Source organism: Suricata suricatta, chromosome 2 (genome assembly GCF_006229205.1).
Source record: "Suricata suricatta isolate VVHF042 chromosome 2, meerkat_22Aug2017_6uvM2_HiC, whole genome shotgun sequence".
Taxonomy (NCBI): domain Eukaryota; kingdom Metazoa; phylum Chordata; class Mammalia; order Carnivora; family Herpestidae; genus Suricata; species Suricata suricatta.
This window is the reverse complement of record NC_043701.1, coordinates 133,961,847-133,983,409: the sequence shown is the minus strand read 5'-3', so window position 1 is coordinate 133,983,409 and position 21,563 is coordinate 133,961,847. Positions and strand designations below refer to the sequence as shown.

The window sequence follows — 21,563 nt, the reverse complement described above, 5'->3', positions numbered from 1 at the left end:
GCAATGGAATGGCTTAGGTGACCCCAGGTTCTCTCCTCCTGCCCAGGACTGAAGGACAGCATAAGACCCACAATTCAGCTGTAGCTGATCATCTTGGTCCCCCACCCTTCCCTGGGTGGATCTTGGCTTGGAAGCCCTAATCTGCTTGCTAAGCACCTACCCCACTTATTCCAACCTAAATTCGCCCAGCCCTGTGCCTTGCCCCTGCAGTGCTACGTCTGGTCCATTGCAGCAAATTGGGTTTCTTTGTCCCTTCTCACATAACCCTATTCATAGTGCCCCTCCTCTAAGCAGCCTTCTCTTATTAACCTTGGGCATGATGGGCTCATCTACACTGTTTGTTGGTATTTATGAAGAATTCATGTCCTAGCTGTCCCCCAACTTCCGACCCCACTCCATCCTTAAGTAGAACTGGGATCATAAAATGTGGTTCTTGGAAAAACGGGCTCCACCCAGTGGGAGAAGAGAGACGCAGCTGCCTGTTGCCATGGCAACCAAAAACCGGAGCGCGCACACCCCCACCTCCACCCCCTCCCCACCCCCGGGAGCTTCTTCATTGGCCACTGAGATCCTGATCCCGCCTCCGACACTAGAAGGCACCAACTGAAGGCAAACAGAGGGAGACCCTGCTGGGGGATTAGTGGGTGTGAGGCCTCTCGCTTCCTATTCTTCCGCAGGGAAACCCACCCGCACAGGATCCCACTTTTCAGGGCCATCCTGGCTTCGTTGGAGCCGTGTCCGAGATGGGGGTGGGGTGTGAGCCTGTAGCAGGATGTTTCCTCGGGTGCGGGTGCGGGTTCGTAGACGCAGACCTGAGTTGTTGGATTGTGGGCGGAAGGAGCAGGTTTTCTTCCCAGCATTTCAGGCCGCCGGCTAGGGCGGGGAGGGAGAGGGGGCGCGACTTTTGGGGGGCCTCAGCAGAGAGGTCTCCAAGGGCCTCCAGGCGGAGGCAGAGGCAAAGGCGCTGCGGAGGTTGGGGGAGGAGGCTGCGGCAGAGAAGGATTAGGGAAGGGGGTGGGAAGGGTCCCGCTCTCAAAAGTCGCCTGGGGCTCCTGGCAGTGGCTGGCATCTGGGCTTGCAGTCAGATAGGATCCTGGTTCGAACCCCCACTCTGCTCTCATCAGCAGTGTGACCTTGCACACACGTGCCTTCCTCTCTCTTTCGGAGGAGAGGTCAGATCACACTTTACTTTGTGCTGATCCCTGTATTGAACACCTTAGGAGGTTTCACTCCCAAATGCCTCCAACACGACGCATCTTACAGAGGAGGATACTGAGGCTCAAGCAGGCTACCTGAGAAAAGCCTCAGGTGAGCTCAATTCCCAAGCGAGAGAAGGCCCTGGCCAGGCTGCCGGTGTCAGGGGGCAAACAGGCCGTGCGTTCCCACCCCAACCCCCAGGCCGTGACACTTGCGTGGTTTCCTTTAGCAAAACTGCGTCAGACACGCAGTGGTAAACCACCACTAACTGGTGACAGCGCTTTGATTACAACAGATCAGAAGGGGAAATCAGTCTTCTCCGGAAAGTTCCCTTTCCAGGAGACAACAGATTCAAGAAGATAAAGCCCGCCTTCGACAGGGGGGGGGGCGGGGGAGAGTGTTTGTAACTACTTGTGTCCTATCAAAACCGCCTAAGATTACCTCTGGAAGTCTCCATTTAACAATAACAGACTCATTTAACTAGGCCTGGTTGAGGTTGAGACTCTGCAAAGAGCGACTCCATCAGATGCACTCCAAGGGAGGGGCTGAGCGGCCCAGTGGGCCTTGGATGTAGCGTTAGACTGGACGGCATCTCTGAGCCAGATGGTCCTCATCTGTGAAATGGGCTTCGTTGGAGTGAGAATTAAGAAAAATAATCATGACACCCACTAGAACCTTTCTTGGTGTGCCACGTGTGCTCTGGATGGGCCAGGTAGTCCTTCCTACACACACACACACACACACACACACACACACACACACACACACACACCAGAACACAAAACACCAGAATTTCCAAGGACCCCACAGTCAGGGAGAGGCTTTTGCTTAGATACCCTTGCAGCTCAGTCCCAGGCACCAGAGTCAGAATCAGTCACAAACACTTATGGAACACCTGAAAATTGATGGATTTTTAAAAAATAATATTTTAAGTTCATTTATTTATCTTTGAGAGAGAGAGCAGGGGAGGGCCAGAGAGAGAGGGAGGAGAGAGTCCCAAGCAGCCTTCCCGCTGTCAGCATAGAGAGATCATGACCTGAGCCGAAATCAAGAGTTGGATGCTTAACTGACTGAACCACCCAGGCGCCCCAAATTTGATGTTTTCGAGCGCCTAACATGTGTCAGGTTTTATATTTATATTGTATTGAACCCTGAACAGCCCTTTTCATCATTCCAGAACAGTCCTTTGCTCCTGAAAGACACTATTAACAGTTATCTCCATGTTGCAGATGAGCAAACTCAAGTTTATAGAAAAGAAAGTTTACCATGTGAATTTCAGACTTTTTCTGATGCAGATAACAGAAAACCTGACTCAAACTGGTTTATGCTAAGAAGGGAAGTGCTGGCTTAGGAAACTGAAAACTCCAGGCATGACTTGATCTGGAGACGCCAAATTGTGGTACAGACGGAACCTCTCCACTTTGCCGTGGCCATCGTGGGGCTGCGTGTGGGCTCCCTGTGCAGTCTTCTGCAGCTCCAGGGTTCCCAGCATCCTGAGTCCCAGTTCTGTAGAAAAGAGGGTCTTGGAAATTGCAACATGAGTCCCAGGATTTACCCTTAATCACACATGCAGACGCTCTTTAGGGGTCATGTGACAACACTTACAAAAGGCATGACTCAGGAAGATTCAGCAAGACTCAGCAAGATTCAGCAAGATTCAGGAAGATTCAGCGCTGAAAGATGGTCTGGTCACATGCAGCCTCGTCTGTACCAAGGGGCGGAAAGGAAAGGTGGGAGGAATTTTCTCCCAAAGAGGAACAGAAAAGGTGGGGAATGGGTGCTAACAGCTAACTCAACCTGTGTCTTGCACACTGAGGTCTGAAGGTGACACAGCTGAGAAGAGTTGGGACAGGGATCGAGCCCTGGCAGTCTGACTCCACAACCCACGATCCTAAGTCCTGCACACCCTCCACTACAGGTGCCAGCCTCATGCTAAGCACCTTGTAGAGAAAACAGACACGGAAGGTAAGGCCCAGCCCGGCTTCTTTGGTCTCAGGTCAGTCCTTATCACATCGAGTGCCCATCCCCACCTCCCACCCTGGCTGCGGCTGTTCCTGGAGGGTCCTAGGAGCCTTTCTGGTCGCTGGTCCTGGGCTATTGCCTGCCACGTATGGGAGGCCTTCCATGTGAGCTGGAGTGATGCCTTGTCCTGGGGTCTAGTTGCTTCCTGGTTCTCCAAGCAGAAGGGGGATCCTTTGGGGACTAGGACTATGTTCTCCCTTCCCCTGTATGTGGTCCCTCTCTGGGACCAGGCAGAATTTGTGCAGTAGGCAGTGATGTTGACTTTGAGGGGCCCTAAGAAGGCCCTTCTCTACCCCGTGGGGACCTCCTTTACTGTAAAAAAAAATGCCAACATTAGATGGGATTTTATCCCTTTAATTCTCCTTAAGATTCACATTCCCCTGAGAGAGGGAGTCTAATAGGTCTTACCACTCATTCACACGTTAGTGAGAAGTTCACGGACTCTTTCCTGAGGGCAGTCCGTTATCAAGGCTGCTGCTGACTGAGTGCCTCTGATGTGCTCTCCACTGATTCAAGAGCTTCGTAGCATTCTCTCCTTTACTCCTCACAACCCTGTGAGGTGGGTAGTTTTACTGACCCTGTTTTACAAATGAGGAAACTGAGGCCCAGAGAGGATCTTGCCCAACGTCTGCAAGTAGTGCAACAGGGATTTGAATACATGAAGTCTGGTTCCAAAACCTACACTCCCCATCACTCCACTGAGATAATCCCTAATACTTTTTCGTTTACAAATATATTCAATACCAAGGGTGCCTGGGTGACTCAGTTAAGCATTCAACTCTTGTTTTGGGCAGAGGATATGATCTCACAGTTTGTGAGTTCAAGCCCTGCATTGGGCTCTGGCTTACAGCAAGGAGCCTGCTTGGGATTCTCTCTCCCTCTCTCCCTGTTTCTCCCGTGCTTTCTTCTCTCACATGTTCTCTCTCTCTCTCTCTCCCTCTCTCAAGTAACCTTTTTTTTAATTTTATTTTTTTAATGTTTATTCATTTCAGAGACAGAGAAAGACAGCACGAGGAGGGAAGGAGCAGAGAAAGAGAGAGAGATACAGAATCTGAAGTAGGCTCCAGGCTCCGAGCTGTCAGCACAGAGCCCGATTCGGGGCTTGAACCCACGAACTGTGAGATCATGACCTGAGCCAAAGTTAGATGCTCAACCAACTGAGCCACCCAGGCGCCCCATCAAATAAGTAACCTTTTAAAAAAAACAAATATATTCAGTACATCCTTTGGATTTCCCTATACTTCAGCAAAGTTGTTAGTATAATCAGCCTCATTTTATAACAGAAAATATTGAGGAGGCAAAGTTCAGTCACTAGATGAGCAACAGATCTGAGGTTTGAGCCCATGTTCTCATCCGAGATCAAGTCTTTTCCCTAGATGCCATATAGTACCCCGTTGTCTTTGTTGTTGTTGTTTGAGAGAGAGGGAGGCAGGGAGGAAGATTGAGAGGGGGCAGAGGGAGAGGGAGAGAGAGAGAGTCTTTTTTTTTTAATATTTATTCATTTTTGAGAGAGTGCAACAGAGTGTGAGGAGGGAGGGGCAGAGAGAGACAGAGACACAGAATCTGAAACAGGCTCCAGGCTCTGAGCTGTCAGCACAGAGCCCGACTGGGGGCTCAAATCCACGAACCTAACCATGAGATCATGACCTGAATCAAAATCCGAGGCTTACCTGACTGACCATCCAGATGCCCTGAGAGAGAAAATATTAAGCAGGCTCTGCACTGGGCATGGGATCATGACCTGAGCCAAAATCAAGAGTCAGACACTTAACTGACTGAACCACCCAGGCGCCGCTACTCTTGCTATTTCTTGAGTGTTTATAGTGAGCTGGGCCCTGTGCTAGGAGCTGAATATGCATCATACCCATAGCACGCTTTCTCTGGTAGGAGACCAGCGCTTAGGAAGAGCTAAGGCATTATTTCATGTAACATGACTCCGGGCTGACTCCAAAGTCCAAGCATCTCACCAGTAGACTAGACTGCCTCCCTTTTGGGAGGAGTGAGTCACTCCACACAGAGTGAGGAGTGTGTGTGTGTGTGTGTGTGTGTGTGTGTGTGTGTGTGCGCGCACGCGCCCACACACACACACACACAGCCCTGGCTCTGTGACTCCAACAGCCAGCACCAGAGGCAGCCACTTCTGCTGTCTCCAGCACCTCCTTTCCACCAGGCCACACCCCAAACAGGAGCTGAGTAGGAAAAGGCCATCTTCCAAGGCAGGGACAGGCTAGCACTCCGGGACCTCTGAGTGGAAATCCCCCAAGGAAAGGGAACAAGAGTGATCTGACCAGGGGTTCTGGAAGGAGGCCTCACTCACTCTCCCTGGGCGCCCTTTCAGCACGACTTCCTCGTGCCTCGGTTTCCTCTCCTGTATGTTGACCTGCTCGCAGGCTATGTCTGAAGTATTACCTGTCAGAAACTTCTAGAACCAGCTAGATGCTTCATCCTCCTGCTTTTTTTTTTTTTAATGTCTATTTATTTATTTGGAGAGAGACAAAAAGAGAGAGAGCAGGGTAGGGGCAGAGAGAGAGGGAGAAAGAATCCTAAGCAGGCTCCGAGCTGTCAGCACAGAGCATGACTCAGGGCTCCATCTTACCAACCATGAGACCTTGAGCCGAAGTCAAGAGTAGGATGCTTAACCACTGAGCCACCCAGGCGCCTGCTCCCTGCTTTCTGACCTGGTACTGCCAGGTTCTTCACAGGGATTATATGTCCCATTTTAGAGATATGGAAATGGAGCTCAGAGAGGCTGACCCACAATCACCTAATAAGTGTTAGAAACACAATGAGAACCCACCCAGGTTTTAAATCTGTTGTCCCAACAAGTATCTAGGAAGCACTCAACTGGAGGTCGGCATCTGAGCTGTGTCCAAGAGATACAGCAAGGAGCAAGGTGGGCTTGTCCTCTTCTAGGAGCTCCAGTTTCAGAAGAGGTGACAGACAAGAGAGGAAATATTGGAAATGTTGGCAGGACAAGGTGACAAGAGCAAACAGACTTCTGGCAGGGCAGGGGACAGAGGTGCCCTGGGGGTTGTCTCGGCTCCCACATTATAGTTTTAGGGGCTGGGGAGCTGAAGTGGGAAAGGCAGGGGTCTGGGATCAGCAGTGTTGGCTCAAGTGGGGTGCTAACTGGGAGGAGGATTTGGTGCTGCCCCACCCAAAAACACCCAGGCTCCGCCCGCCTCGAGTTTCTACCCCCGGTTTCCTTGTCTGGGGTGGTTTCCAGCCCCACCTGCTTTCCTGGAGTCCGGTTCACCTATCACTCCTGCCAGGCATATACCTGGTGCCTAGTGTCACTCTGAGTAATTCCAGAGACCCAGGTGTCCTCACCTGCTCCTGATTCAGTTTGACTCACCCTCCCTATTTCTGGAAGCTGGCTCTTGGCTGTTCTTACCTCATGCTTGGGCACCTGGGGCCTGTGGGAGCACAGTGTCCTCCTCCCCACTCCTGATGGTTAAACTGGTCGGTGCCATACCGGAGAAGTGAGGGAGCCCTAAGGAGGGAGCCCTCACCCACCCAGGATTAGCCCACTTCCACATCTTTCTAGTGATCACCAATGGTCTCCCTGTTCTCAACAGGAAAAGGACATTACCTAGAGCTCATGTTAATTGATCGTTTACTATGAGCTGAGCAATCTGTAGACATCGTTAGAGTCTCACAACACTCCAACGTTGGTTTTTATTTTCCAGATGAGAAAACCATAGCTTAGAGAGGGGCTTGGTCACATGGCAAGGAATTGGCTGAAGTAGGATTGGAACCCAGCTATAGTTGACTTCCGAGTTATTTCACCAGGGCCACACACCTGACCCCCACCCCTTCCCCTGGAAGATGGAGGTCATTCCCCCTGCCAGACTTGTACCTGCTCAGATCCAGCCTCATGTACCCCTAGGATCCCTTTGTGGTTGTGCTGGGGGGATGGGAACTCTGAGAGGAGCCACCATTTGCTCAACCCAGGGAGCTGAGGGCCGTCACTTCTTTGATGGAGACAACCCCAGACCTATAGAGCACCCATAGGAAGCACCCCCCTTATGAGCCTGTGCTGCTTGGTGGGAGTCATGGCCCAGAGCTGTGCTATCTCGTAGAGTGGCCACTAGCCCCATGTGGCTGCTGAGCACTTGAAATATGACTAGTGCTGCCAAGGAACTGAATTTTAAATTTTATTTAATTTTAATCAAGTTACATTTAAATTTTAAAACTGGTAATGTAGTTGGGGGTGCCTGTCTGGCTCAGTCAGTAGAACATGTGACTCTTGATCTCAGAGTTGTAAATTCAAGCCCCACATTGGGTGCAGAGATTATTTAAAAATAAAATCCTTTTAAAAAGTTGATAATGTAGTTATTGGAAAGCATTTAAGTTTGTGTGGAACACCTGGGGAATGAGAATCTACTTTTTCAGCTGTGAATTTTATGAAATGTAAATAGAGACCATTTTCTGGTGAAAATTTAGCACGTACTGTAAGTGTAAACTAGGCCCCAGATTTTGAACACTTAGTAAGATAAATGTCAAAATATCTTATTAATATTTTTATATCGATTATATATTGAAATGTGTTTTTTGCATACCACATTGAATAAGACACATGATTAAAATTGATTTCATTGGATTCTTTTTTTAATGTAGCTACTGGAAAGTTTTCTTTCTTCCTAATGTTTATTTTTGAGAGACACAGAGAGACAGAGCATGAATGAGGGAGGAAGAGAGAGAGAAGGAGACACAGAATCCAAAACAGGCTCCAGGCTCTGAGCTGTCAGTACAGAGCCTGATGTGGGCCTCAAACCCACCAACTGCAAGATCATGACCTGAGCTGAAGCCGGACGCTCAACTGACTGAGCCACCCAGGCGCCCCGGAAAATTTTTCAATTACTTGTCTGATTCATATTCTATTCCTATCAGACAGTGCTAGTCTAGAGGTTAAATGTGCGGATTCAAATCCTGGCTCTGTGTACTCAAGCAACTTAACCAAACTCTCTGGGCTTCGGTTCCTTACCTAAAACACAGGGATAACAGTAGCACCTCCTTCAGAAGAACACGCGAGATAATGCTTGTAAATGTTTGTAATGTTTGTAAAGCACTTAGCCCAGTGCCTGGCACACAGTAAGCACTACTGTGCTCTGGGGAAAAGAAAACAGAACACTGTGGGCTTCCTTTTATCCTAACGCTCCAAGTGCAGTTCAGTTAAACTCAGCAATATTTATTGAGGGCCTGCTACATGCCAGGCTCTGGGGACACCAAGGAGAGCAAGGCCTCTGCTCTCCCAGCACCCCACCAGCTAGGAGGGAGGCTGCTGCTAAAAGAAGTGGGGGTCAGGGCAGGTGGGAGCAAGTGCGGGGGAGAAAATGGAACACGGAGATGTGCTAGAGAGAGGCTGCTTCTGCAGGGGAGGCGGGGAAGGCTGCATGGGACTGTTGAGCTAACCCTGACAAGGAGCCAATCAGGTGAAAGTGAGGAGAGGGTTCCCCCCCCCCCAGCTTCAGCGCAGGCCACAGCACAAGTGCCTGCGGCGGCTGTGCAGACATTTCTGTATTGCACAATCTGTTTCACCAAATTTTCCATTTCTTGCATCCAACTCCCTCCCGGCTACGGCACGGTCCCTGTGTTCATGGCAGGCCCACATCCTCCCCTGCTCATCTCTCCTGTGCTCCCCACGTCCGCCTGGGCAAACCTCCTCCCTCTCGCTCCAGCTCCGGTTCGGTTCGTGATCTAGGAGGTTTCCCCTGATGGTTCCTGTCCCCACCTTCCCAGCTCTCTCCCTGGTTCTTCTAGACTACTTCATTCTATACCATCCTGGTTCTCACCCCCTCTCTTCATCTTTTCCAGGGCAGCTATGCCTCTCCAACAATCTTGCCTCTTTCTTAGGCAGGACCCAGGACCGGCTCTTACCTGCCTCCTAGTACTGAGCTGAGCTGTTTGTTCAGTAAGACCCATGGATTGCCAGATCCCCTCACTGGGAAAACCGAGAGGCATGTCCGCCCAGGCACAGTGGAAAATCCCCGGCAGGGGGAAGGGCTATGGAAATTTCTTCTTAACGTTCTCTTTCCAGACTTGGACTCGCCTCAGAAAGCAGTGAAGCATTTGCCCAGTGACCTGCAAGGCAGCTCTGCTGTTCCTCTCGCCCCACCCCCACCCTGGGCTTGAACCCAGAGAGCAGTGATGGAGCTCGGAGAAGCAGCCAGGGCAGCTGAGCTCAGCCTCAGAGAATGACAGTTGATGTCCTCCGGTCCCACCCCCTTAGTTCAAAGATGAAGAAACAAGGGGCAGTGGCAAAATCACACTACACTGCTGATCTCTCCACTCCCAGTCCAAGTTCCTCCCATGTTCCTGTTTCCTCATCCGTAAAATGGGCATAATAGTAATAGTGCTTACTTGATGGGATTGGTGATATGTGAAGTGAGTTAAAGCAGTAGAGCATGCTGTGAATATGTGCTAGGTCTCCTCTCTGACCCTGAGCCTGTCCTTCCTTGTAGCCCCGATGGTGGAGTGTGCCATTCCCATTCTGTCAGCGGCCCACCTCCGGGGGCTTGAATGAGGCCTTGAAGTTATCACCAGGGGCCACCTGGTTTCAGTGGCGCCTGGCCCTGTATTGTCTATAGACTGTGGCCACAGCATGGCTTGCCCATATTTGTCCTGCTGCTTTTTTTTTTTTTTAATTTAGAGAGAGAGAACACGAGCAGGGTAAAGGGAGTGAGTCTTAAGCAGACTCCATGCTCAGTACAGAGCCCAGTGCAGGCCTTGATCCCATGACCCTGGGATCAAGTCCTGAGCCAAAATCAAGTCAGATACTCAACCAACTAAACCACTCAGGCGCCCCATCCTGCTGCCTTTTAAATGTAAATAGGTGCCAGTTTTGGTGAATAAAATATAAATGCACTTAACCATGTTAGAGAAGTCACAGGTTAGTCTTACAGTCAATCAGTGATGGCAAAAATCAACTAAAATTTTTGAAAATTCATAATGGTTTGGGAGCCGCTGGACAAGGGCTCGTGTTCCTCTCCTGTCCCCTGAGATGTGCCGACCCAAATCAGCTCCACTGCTCTGTCCCTGCGCCCCAGGTCGCCCCTGGACAGGGCTCTGACAGGCATCTGAATGTGTGGCGGAAAAGCCCAGGTGAGACCGTGGCGAAGGCTGCCCTCCCTTCTCAGGGTAGAAGTCTCACCCTCCCTGCTCGGAACCTGACCGATGTCCCGCTCTCCTCCCACCTTCTGGAACATACAGAATCCTGCAGATCCATAGCCCTCCCCCAGCCCTTCGCCACTTAACCCTGTAGGCGTGGATGCAGTGGAGCTTGCCTGTCGGGGTGGTTTGGGCTTGGGCTGGAATGTGGAGAGACATAAAAGGGCTTGGAGGTGCTGTGCACTGTTGGTGGAAATGTAAAATGGTGCAGTCACTGCTGAAAACAGTATGACAATTCCTCAAAAATTAAAAGTAGAGTCGCCAGGGGCACCTGGGTGGCTCAGGCAGTTGAGTGTCCAACTTCTGCTCAGGTCATGACATTGCAGTTTATGAGTTCAAGCCCCCCATCGGGCTCGCTGCTGTCAGTGCAGAGCCCGCTTCAGATCCTCTGTCCCCCTCTCTCTGCCCCTCCCCCACTTGTGCTCTCTCAAAAATAAAAGCAAAAAACATAAAAAAAAATAGAGTGACCATATGATCTAGCAATTCCACTGCTGGGTGTGTACCCAAAAGAATCGAAAGCAGGGTCTCAAAGAGGTATCTGTGCGCCCATGGTCATAGCAGCAGCATTCCAGGAGCCAAAGGTTGGAAGCAGTCCTAGTGTCCACCAGTGGGTGAACGGATCAGCAAACGTGGTAGGTACATACAGCGGAATATTATTCAGCCTTAAAAAGCAAGAAAATTCTGACTACAGAACATTTGCTACAACACGAATGAATCTTGAAGACATTGTGTTAAGTGGGGTGAGCCAGGCACAATAAGACAAACACTGCATGATTCCCCTACATGACCTATGTAGAGAAGTCAAATTCATAGAGACACGAGGTAGAATGGTGATTCCCAGAGGCTACGGGGAAGGGGGCGTGTGGTATTGTTATTTAATGGGTATAAAAACTGCAGTTATCCAAGATGAAAGAGTTCTGGAGAACATTTGCATGTCAATGTGAATCTATTAACACTACCAACTGTACACTTAAAAATGGCTCAGGGGCTAAAAGGCAACCGAAGGAATGAGAGAAGATACTTGCAAATGACATATCAGAGAACGGTTTAGTATCCAAAATCTATAAAGAACTTTTCAAACTCAACATCCAAAAAACAAATAATCCAGTGATGAAATGGGCAGAAGACATGAATAGACACTTCTCCAAAGAAGACATCCAGATGGCCAACCGACACATGAAAACATGCTCAACATCACTCAACATCAGGCAAACACAAATCAAAACCACAATGAGATACCACCTCACACCTGTCAGAATGGTAAACATTAACAGCTCGGGCAACAACAGATGTTGGCGAGGATGCAGATAAGAGGATCGCTTTCGCACTGCTGGCAGGAATGCGAACTGGTGCCGCCACTCTGGAAAACAGTATGGAGGTTCCTCAAAAAATTAAAAGTAGAACTACCCTATGACCCAGCGACTTCACTTACTAGGTATTTATCCAAGGGATGCAGGTGTAGTGTTTCAAAGGGGCACATGCACCCCAATGTTTATAGCAGCATTATTGACAATAGCCAAAGTATGGAAATAGTCCAAATGTCCATCAGTGGATGAATGGATAAAGAAGATGTGGTATACATATAAAATGGAGTATTACTTGGCAATCAAAAAGAATGAAATCTTGCCATTTGCAACTCCATGGATGGAACTAGAGGTTATTATGCTAAGCGATATTAGTCACTCAGAGAAAAACAAGTATATGACTTCACTCATATGAGGACTTTAAGATACAAGACAAGTGAACATAAGGGAAGGGAAGCAAAAATAATATAAAAACAGGGAGGAGCACAAAGCATAAGAGACTCTTAAATATGGAGAACAAACAGAGGGTTGCTGGAGGGGTTGTGGGAGGGGGGATGGGCTAAATGGGTAAGGGACATTAAGGAATCTACTCCTGAAATCATTGTTGCACATATGCTGACTAACTTGGATGTAAATTTTAAAATTAATTAATTAAAATTTTAAAAAAATAAATGAAAAGAACTAGAAAAAATGGTTTAGGGGTGCCTGGGTGGCTCAGTTGGTTAAGCATCTGACTCTTGGTTTTGGCTCAGCTCATGATCTTGTGATTTGTGAGTTTAAGCCCCACATTGGGCTCTTCACTGACAGCTCAGAGCCTGCTTGGGATTCTCTCTCTCTTTCTCTCTCTCTCTCTCTCTGCCCCTCCCCCTCTTGCTCTCTATCTATCGCTCTCAAAAATAAATAAGCAAAAAAAATTTTTTTAATAGTTCCAATGGGGGGGTACCCAGCTGGTTTACTTGGTAGAGCACGCAACGCTTGATCTGGGGTCATGAGTTCAAGTCCCACATTGGGGGGTGGGTGTAGATTATACTTAATTTTTCTTTTTAGTGGTTCAAATGGGAAATTTTATGTTATGTGTATCTTGCCACAATTAAAGAAAGAAGTGTTTTTAAATGTACAGAGATGCAATTTTTGGCGAATAAAATACAAATGCACAGAACAGGCCCTAGTGGGCCTCTCAGGACATGGCAGACTTGAGATTGTCATAGTCCCGTCCATCTGTCCTCTCTTCCACACATGTTCATGGAGCACTTTCTGTGAGCCAGACGGTGTTGTAGGCACACAAAAAATGTGGGTTAACATTCTACTGGCAGAGACAGACAAAATTTGGACCAGGGGTGCATCCATTGTGATGCAAATCACTTATCATGTGTATGATTTGCAAAATATTTTCTTCCAATGTTGTCTTTTCCTTTGTTGCTTTTGTCCTTTGAAGCATAGAGGTTTTTGAAATTTTTCTATTAATTGAAAAAACGTTTTTTAATTTTAATTGTTTTTTATTTTAGAGAGAGAGCACGCAGGCAGGGTAGAGGGAGAGAATCTTAAGCAGGTTCCATGATCCGCGTGGTGCCTGGTGCAGCGCTGGGCGCGGGGCTCCACACGGGGCTCCACATAGGGCTCGATCCCACGATCATGGGATCATGACCTGAGCTGAACTCAAGAGTTGGATGTCCAAACGACTGAGCCCCCCAAGCATCCCTAAAGCACAAATATTTGTAATGTGAATAAAGCCCAACTTGCTGACTTCCTTTTCTATCACTTGTGCTTTGGTGTCATATCTAAGAATTCATTGCCTACTTCAAGATCATGAAGACCTATACCTATATTTTCTTCTAAAATTCTCATAGTTTAGCTCTTCCATTTAGGTCCATGGTCTACTTTGAGTTAATTTTTGTGCGCATACACACATATATTAAATTCAGGTATTAAGGTATAATTTACATTCAATAAAATTCACCAATTTTAAGTATATAGTTTAATTCATTTCTTTAATCACTTTTAATCATTCTGTATTGGTGGATATTTTTTCTTGGGATGTTAGGGATAGGAAAAATTTAGGGTGTGCCCATTTTCTCTTTTCCTTATGCCCCACAGTTTTCTTGTAGATGTGTGTGTGGTTATGTTGGAGTGTGTGTGTGCGTGTGTGGGAGGGGGCATTTTGATGTCTGCATCTTAGGGTTCCCACTTATTGTAGCTTTCTCTTGCAGCCCCACAGAGCCACTTAATTATATGCAGATTGAATGAATGAATGCAGCAATCAAATGACAGTCCGTCAGTGTCTGCCTTCAGAGCCATCGGCACCACATGGCCACAGACGTTTCCATGCAGCTGCCCGTGGTTGAGGTAGAGATGGACATTCGTCCGCTTGGCCCCTGTATGGATGTGTCTGAGTTTTAATAGACTGTTATCTAATTTGTGATTCCTTCATAAAGAGCCCCCTTTCAGGATAATCACAGAGTTACGTAATAATTTATTAATTGGACCTGGTTTCTCTGCCTCATGTTTCCTCAGCCTCTGCCGGGGCTGCCCCAGTGGTACTTGCCCCCCACCACCAGGAAAAGCAGACATGGCTGACCCACACACCCTAAGCTGGGAGCCAGGCAGGCTCAGAGGAATGAGTGGAAGGCCTGGGAGGAAGGAGGGCCCACTTCCCTTCTGAGCCCTGCAGCCATGCTCACTGAGCCACTCTGGGCCTTTGCATTTCCTTCTGAATCATGAGATGGAAGTAAAGGAACCTAATATAGGGTGCTTAGTATGTGCCAGGCTTAGAAGAATATAGCTTAGAAGTGAGGCTGTCTAAGCACATTACCCCCAAATGATGGAGGGGTTTTTTGTTTGTTTTTTTAAGATTTTATTTTTAAGTAATCTCTACACCCAATGTGGGGCTCAAACTCACTCACATGCTCACTGACTGAGCCAGCCAGGCGCCCCCCAAATGATGTCTTTTAGAAGACTGTATTAAGGTTACATGTTGACACAATTCTTCTTAAGATGGTGACATGAGGGACGCCTAGGGGGCTCAGTAGGTTGACGGTGCAACTTCAGCTCAGGTCATAGTCTCCCAGCTCCTGGGTTGGAGCCCCACGCTGGGATCTGTGCTGACAGCTCAGAGCCTGGAACTTGCTTCAGATGCTGTGTCTCCCTCTCTCTCTTCCCCTCCCCCACTCATGATCCCTCTCTTTCTCCCGCCCCCCCCCCCCCGCCATCTCTGTCTCAAAAATAAATAAACATTAAAAAAAAAAAAGATGGTGACTTGACTTGAAAAGATGTTAGAAGAAAGCAGGACCAGAGGGGAAGGAGGTCAAAGGTATTGCCTACTCTGACCAGCTCTGCCACAGCTCAGCCCCCCATCTCTGGCCTGACTACCAGCTTCTTCTGCCAATGGTGGACCTCAGTTATGACTTTATATACACATTTCTTCACTAGTATTCCCACTTTATAGATGAGGTAACTCAAAGTAACTCGCTCAGGGTCATTGGCTAAAAAAAAAGGAAGAAAAATATCTGAGTCAGGATTTGAACCCAGGTTTCACTAACTACAGCATGGTGGCCCTAACCACTAAGGACACTATTTCCCTCCCAGGACCTTAGCCTTTAATATTCCTCTCAACTGGGTGGCAGGCATAATAAAACAATGAAGTGTTTCTATCCAGCCCTCCTCTCTTCTTGGCCTGAGAGTCTGGGCTGGTGGGAGAATCTTGTGTTGTTTGAGCCAAGGGAGAGGGGCATGAGCAAGCAGTCAGCCAGCCAGGACCTGAGGGGAACCCAGGGGTTCCCCCACACGACAGGGGGGATATGAAGCAAGTGTGTGAAATGAGGTCAGGAAACTGCTAAGTTTTCAACACTGATTGTGAAGGAGGAGGCAGGAGGAGGCAGAGGGGGTCGTAAAATGGCTGAAATTGCTCTGGGTCTTAAAAGAAGAGGAAGGCTTTGTAGGCAGGACAGAGGGATGACATCCTTGGTGAAGGGCACAGGAATGAGCAAACTCTGGGACCAGAGAAGGGAGCAGGCCATACTGACCTGTACCTAATAACAGGGAGTGGTAGGGAGTGTGGCAGGCCATCAGCCAGTACAGGGCAAGTAGGGCCCAATATCAAAGGTCTTGAAAGTGGAATCTGACAATAGGGAGCTATTGTATGTTCTAAAGTAATAATACCCTGATGAACTGGGAAATAGAAATAAGAAAAGCAATCAGTACAAATTTTATAAGCCAAACAGAACAATTTCCGGAAGCATTTTACAAAGTTGGATTTTATGTGTAAGTCTATAAGCTTTATTAGCTTTGGGTCTTAGCAACAAAGGAGTCTCTCCCATCTTCTCTTCAAGAGCCCCCCCAATACCTGGGACAAAGCTTTCTGCTGCATCTTAGAAAGCCTGCCAGCTCCCGTCTGGGGGCCCTTCTGTCCTGCTGGAGGGCATTTTCAAGCCCTGCGATGAGGAAGACGCGTCAAGGAGACGGCGACTCAGCTGTACTTTCTTGGGAGTCCAGGCCTGTCTGACCATCTAAGAAGAGAAGAAAAGAGGGGTGCCTTGGTGGCTCAGTCCGTTAAGCATCAGACTTTGGCTCAGGTCACGATGTCAAGGTTCGTGCCCCGTGCCGGGCTCTGTGCTAACAGCTCAGAGCCTGCAGTCTGCTTCACATTCTGTGTCTCCCTCTCTCTCTGCCCCTCCGCCGCGTGCATTCTGTGTCTTTCTCTTTCTCAAAAAATAAGTAAACAGTAAAAAATTTTTTAAAAAAACAAGAAAAGAAAAGTGTGCTTGCTGCCTCCTGGTCTTGGAGAGGGGTTAATGTTTACTGTGCTATTCAGTTCTTGTCTCGAAATACCAACAAGACTGTGTCTGGAGCTGGACATGGTTGTTTTCTTTGTTCCTCCTTTGGGACAAGGGCTACACGGCTGTGAGCATTGGCGCTGGTCTGAATTCCCAGGAAAGTGAGTCCAGACATCATGCAAAAGCTGAGCACCCTACACTCCCAGCTCCCACTCTGAGAGGCTGAGAGTGAACGAGGTCAGCCACAGTCAGAAGATGGTCATTCAAGGGCTGTTTACTAGTCCGTGAAACATCACTAACCCCCGTCCCACCCAGCTCTCACAGGGTGGCTATTAGGAGGATGTGCTAAGAAAATGAGGGTGAGCGCTCTCCTAAAACTGCTCTGGGCAACTTCTTATTTGTTATCAGCATTTTCAGATCCAGTTCTAACCCAAGTTCATTCATTTTGGGGAATAGGTCACTCAGTTCTACCAAAGAGGTGAATTTAGCACCCTTTGTCAGAATCACTGATGAAAATACAGGTTCCTGGGGCCCTGCCCCGGGTGCAGTCAGCCAGAGCCTCCACTAGAGCCCAGGATCTGGGTTTTAACCTGGGCCCCACACACTCAAGTGGGAAAACTACTGTTCTAACATCGGGCAAACAGGGCCTGCCTGGGACCAGGAAGAGAAACAAGGGAGATAACAGCTCTCCAAAGGCCAGTGTGGGAGGTCTGCCCACCCCCGCCCCCCACCGTCTAAGGGAAGGGAGAAGTGGGAAGGGCCTTGGCCTTCATCTGGCCCAACCCCTATTTCACTGATAAGGAAATTGGGGCCCAGAGAGGGCAAGGAGTCCGAGTCACCCAAGGAATTCCATAGACAGGCCTGCAGTCCCCTTAGTCCCCTTGCTCTGAAGCCCTCACCCCTCCCCCTTTTCTGCCTCTCCTCCACGTGCATATGTGTCCGTGTGTGCTGGCCATTCTGCACCTGCCAGGGCCACACCTCCTCCCAGTAGCAGGCTAGTCTTCAGAGCCCTAGGTTCTTGGTCTAGGAAGAGGCTGGAACCAACTCTTTCTTGGTTCTCCTGCTCCCTAGCCTTTTACATTCAGAGATCAACTTTGTGATTTTTATGACTGCATAGCAAATGGAACTGTGACCTTTTCATAGGAAAACAAAAAGTATCTTGTAGTCCTTCTGGTTTCTAGAAGTGCTTTGGGCTTCTATACCCTGTACCTGGGCCTTTAACCCAGGGCGACCAGGTGAGCTCTCCCTACTGAGACTGGCTCAGTGGGAGGTCTGACTCACGCCTTACCTTCCAGGGCTTTCCAGTGCTTTCCCTGGTAGCATCAGCCAGCACGAAGCCAAGGGAGCTAGGTTCTTGGCACGGACAGCACACAGTCCACATACCTCTATTACCAGGCTGGCAGGCAGCCCCGGAAAAGGACAGAGAAACACACGGGTGGACCCAGGTCTGATGAAACTTGCCTTTTACCAACAACCACCCCCCTTCTTTTATCTCACAGCACTGATGAGACTCAACCATTTTAATAAACATTTTTTTATTAGAAAAGTAAAAAATATTGCATAGGTCTTAATACTTGAACATCAAGTGTATTCATGAACAGCGAGTATCTTCATGTAAACAGTTCTAGATGGAAGACCCAGATGGCACTCCTCTGGGGGAGGGGTTCCAGCCCCCCACCCCAATCAGCCCCATCCCCTCACAGCTCAACTCCTCAGTACACATTGGGGGGGATGGGCAAACGCAGCTCCCAGGTGTATTTTTTCTTCAAGTGTCAAAGATCCCCAAGTGATCCCAACACCCACCCCTTCCTACTCTTACATTCATGCGTCTGTAAGATAGCTGCCTAGAACAGGTCAGTAGTGAAGCTCTGATCAAAAAAAAAAAAAAAAAACAACCCCAAAAACCCCCCAAAAGATACAAAAACAAAGAACACATTTGGCCCCTTCAGACCATGAGATACACAAACCGCCTTGACCTCCCCCCTCCCACCAGGGCCGCTACCAGGAGCACACACCCCTTGCAAAGGCCAGTGCAGCCCAGCTGCTCACCTGGCTGTCACACCACTGTTGTCTTAACTGTCAGTAACAATAAAAATAATAAGGTACATGCTACATACACATCCAGCCAGAAGCCTGGTTGGCCCCTAAGCCTTTGTTTCATGCTACAGTACTGAGGGGCCTATGCCCCCAACTGGGAGGCACCTGCACACCTCAGTGAGCTTCCTAGGAAACACAATGTTCCCCCCACCTCCACCTTCCTCCCCTCAGGTGGCTGTAGTCAGTTTTCTACGGACAGGCGTCAGTCCCTCAGCTCCTGCCTGCCAACGTCAACCTCAAAATCAAAAGTTCAGTGGTCTCTGGCGTGGAGGCAGCGTCGGCCCCCCAGGCTCAAGTTCAACACTCCTCAATGAGCAGCTGCTCGGAGCTGTACAGCTTTTTCTTGATGACTCGGAAGCCGGTGCTCAGCGTCAGGGACTGGCTGAAACCGGGGACGAAGGGAGAGTTGGCAGAGCTGAACAGCCCCTGGATCTTAGGCCAGAGGCGGGAGTCCAGGCGCAGCACGAGGGTCAGCTGGAAGGTGGGCACCAGGCTGGGGTCGAGGGCCAGCTGGCCGACGCTGTGGCAGCTTTTGCCTTGCTCTACGCAGACGTCCAGCAGCGCCCCCCGCAGGCCGCACGGCTCGCTGTAGGCCAGGCGCAGTAGTTCCTTGCCCACCTGGCTCACCAGCTGGCTGGGCATCAGCAGGCGCGCTGGGCGCCGCGAGCCCAGCCGCGCCTGGGACAGACTCTCCTGCAGCAGCTGCATCAGGTTGGCACACAAATGCTCATCCTCAGGGTCGCTGAGCAGCTCGAAGTCGGGCAAGGATACCCCATCCAGGTATGCCGAGTCTGGTAGAGAGCACACAAGAGAGAGGTATAAGAGCGGCTCCAAAGGCGGGTGGTGGGGGCTGTTTCATTAAGAAACCAACACTCCTTCCCAATCTGTGCCTCACTTTCTGCCCCACACTCGTACCCTATACTCCAATCTCCGTCCTCCATCCCGCCACCCTCCGTACTAATGGGATAGGAAGCCAAGGCGGCGTTGACTCCTTCCAGAGCGGCGCTTTTTCACCTCCCGGGCCCCGTGAGTCGCGTCCAGTCTCCGCCCACGGCTTACCTTCCTCCGGCCCAAAGCCACTGTTGCTGCTGTCCAGAGATTCGCAGTCCGAGCTCTCCAGGCTCGCGCAACGGCCAAGACCCTCTTCTCGGGCCGCCGACCCCCAGGCTGAGCGCGGCGGCTGATCTGGGGTGGGAGTTCGGGACAAGGACGATGAGGAAGAGGAGGAGGACGATGAGAAGCGATCCCAAAGGCTAGGCATGATGAGGACCGACGCCAGGACGTTTGCAGATGAGCTCTGGATGCGGGAACGCAGAAAATGCTGTAAGACAGGAGGAGCATGGACCCGGCGTCAGTCTAGGGGCTGGACCAGACTGAACGCGCCAGAACCCGCAGGATTGAGGCCTCCCCACGCCGGGATCAGCACATACTGAAAGGACACTTACCAGCTAGCTTGGTCGGAGAGAACTGCTAGGACCAGTGCGTGCTGCCGCTTGAATGGGTGCGCGAATAGGTACCAACCCCCGAGCGCTGCCCAGACCTGTCCCTCCTACCCACCCGCACCTCCCCCTTGGCCTGCCGCGGTCCCTAGCACCAGCACCGAGAGGCCTATAAGGACTAGAGCGGAGAGGCCACGCCTCCTCGACGCCGCAGCCCAATCCAGATCCGGGAGTGTGGCTCCCCTCGGCCAATGGGCTCTGGGCGCACGTTCGCAACGTTCTCTCCTGCCCGGTGACAGCGGTCTGGCCCCGCCCCCGTTGAGCCCCAGAACGCTCCCAGCAGAACCCCGGGCCTCGGCCACGCCCCCTTTCTGGAAGGGATCCGCGGCGGCCGCAGCTGCCAAGGTCCCCGAGGGCGCTCGCGGCAGGGGAGGATCAAGGAACGACTTGTTTATTATAGGGTCCTCTTGCTGGGGGAGGGGGTAGCCGTGACCGCACGGGGTGAGGGAAACGCAGGGGAACTTGAGGGGGCGGTGGGCCGGGAAAACGGTAGCCCCCAGCGTCTGGGAGCCTGAGACTACAGGCACAAGTAAGCGCCCGGGTGGATGCCTGTGGGACGGCGGCGCGGCGAGCAGACGTTAACCTGGCCGGCCCTCGCGCGTCTACCCCACGCTAACCCGGCCTTGCATAGGGTCGGAATATGGAGGTGGGGTCCAGACAGAGTTGGTCCCGGCCCTGAGCTCTACCTTCCTTGCAGCCCCACCCGCCTGTTAACTCTACAGCCCCCTGGGATGGGTTAATGGGGGAGGTCCGTGCCCCCCCCAATATGATCCTCGTCCCTACATCGTGTCCGCTCCCACCCCTAATTGCTTTCCTGGAGAGAATTTGGGGAGACTGGTTAGAAGAGTTTTGTTGGGATCGTGTACCTAGCACTTGGTCTTGGGGCTGAGAACGAGGACTCATAGCCGAGGAACACAAGGACCCTCCGCGGGCCCTACAAATATACCCGGGTTCGGTGCGGTCTCCCTCGCCTGCTGTACTCTATAGTCCCGGGGCGTCTGCCGGGTCCTAGCGCCCACTCTCTCCAAGCGCTTTGTGTAAAAGAATCGGAGAGTTGCATCAGGACCGAGGACTAGATCTCCGGAAAAGTCCGGGAGTGCAATGGCTATCCCCTGTTTCGTCATTCAGGCGGGGCCACAGGAAATCTGGCCCGACGGCGGTGCTCGGGGACGAATAATGATTGCCGAGGGTGGGAGGAGGTTCAGGCGGACTCGACCTTTATGTCTTTAAAGGCTTATCAATCTGGGACACCGAGATCCCGATAGAAGAGGGAACGAAATTTACAGCCGACGCTCCCACTCCGGGAGCCTAACCAGATCCGACTGGCAGGCCTCACCTCGGGGGCGGGCTTGCGCGTGACCGATGACACTTGGCGAGGTCGGGTCCCTGCAATCCCCACCCCCACCTAATTAAAAAAAAAAAAAAAAAGCTGACCCATGGGCCTTTCGAGACTCGAACCAGAAAGGACCAGAATTGAAGCCCTGCACCTCTCCCCCCCCCACAAC

General features: G+C 50.4%; 1 protein-coding gene and 2 long non-coding RNA genes across 4 annotated transcripts; 1 reads left to right on the top strand and 2 right to left on the bottom strand.

The window, feature by feature from the left end:
• Positions 1 to 2,318: 2,318 nt before the first annotated feature.
• Positions 2,319 to 9,380, bottom strand: LOC115285521. The gene is made up of 3 exons (XR_003905560.1): positions 9,100 to 9,380; positions 2,803 to 2,902; positions 2,319 to 2,703 (listed from the first exon to the last, which is right to left on the bottom strand). It is a non-coding gene; the product is annotated as an uncharacterized LOC115285521 (long non-coding RNA).
• Positions 2,834 to 16,254, top strand: LOC115285522. The gene is made up of 3 exons (XR_003905561.1): positions 2,834 to 3,162; positions 13,901 to 14,036; positions 16,019 to 16,254. It is a non-coding gene; the product is annotated as an uncharacterized LOC115285522 (long non-coding RNA).
• A 1,724-nt stretch (positions 16,255 to 17,978) lies between these two features.
• DDIT4 (DNA damage inducible transcript 4) lies at positions 17,979 to 20,157 on the bottom strand. 2 transcript variants are annotated; one of them, XM_029931883.1, is made up of 3 exons: positions 20,005 to 20,157; positions 19,619 to 19,856; positions 17,979 to 19,350 (listed from the first exon to the last, which is right to left on the bottom strand). In XM_029931883.1, the coding sequence occupies exons 2-3, from the start codon at positions 19,818 to 19,820 to the stop codon at positions 18,857 to 18,859; spliced, it is 696 nt and encodes a 231-aa protein (XP_029787743.1). In that variant the 5' UTR covers positions 19,821 to 19,856; positions 20,005 to 20,157; the 3' UTR covers positions 17,979 to 18,856. The 2 variants fall into 2 exon arrangements, with proteins under 2 accessions (XP_029787743.1, XP_029787742.1); XM_029931882.1 differs by having other exon boundaries at positions 19,619 to 19,880; positions 20,005 to 20,156.
• Positions 20,158 to 21,563: the final 1,406 nt, after the last annotated feature.

Bases quoted from the DNA above. Each gene is read 5' to 3' on its own strand.
- DDIT4 (XM_029931883.1), bottom strand. From the start codon at position 19,820: ATGCCTAGCCTTTGGGATCGCTTCTCATCGTCCTCCTCCTCTTCCTCA. The intron at 19,351-19,618 runs GTAAGCCGTGGG...GCTCTCTACCAG, and splicing joins TGGCTTTGGGCCGGAGGAAG to ACTCGGCATACCTGGATGGG.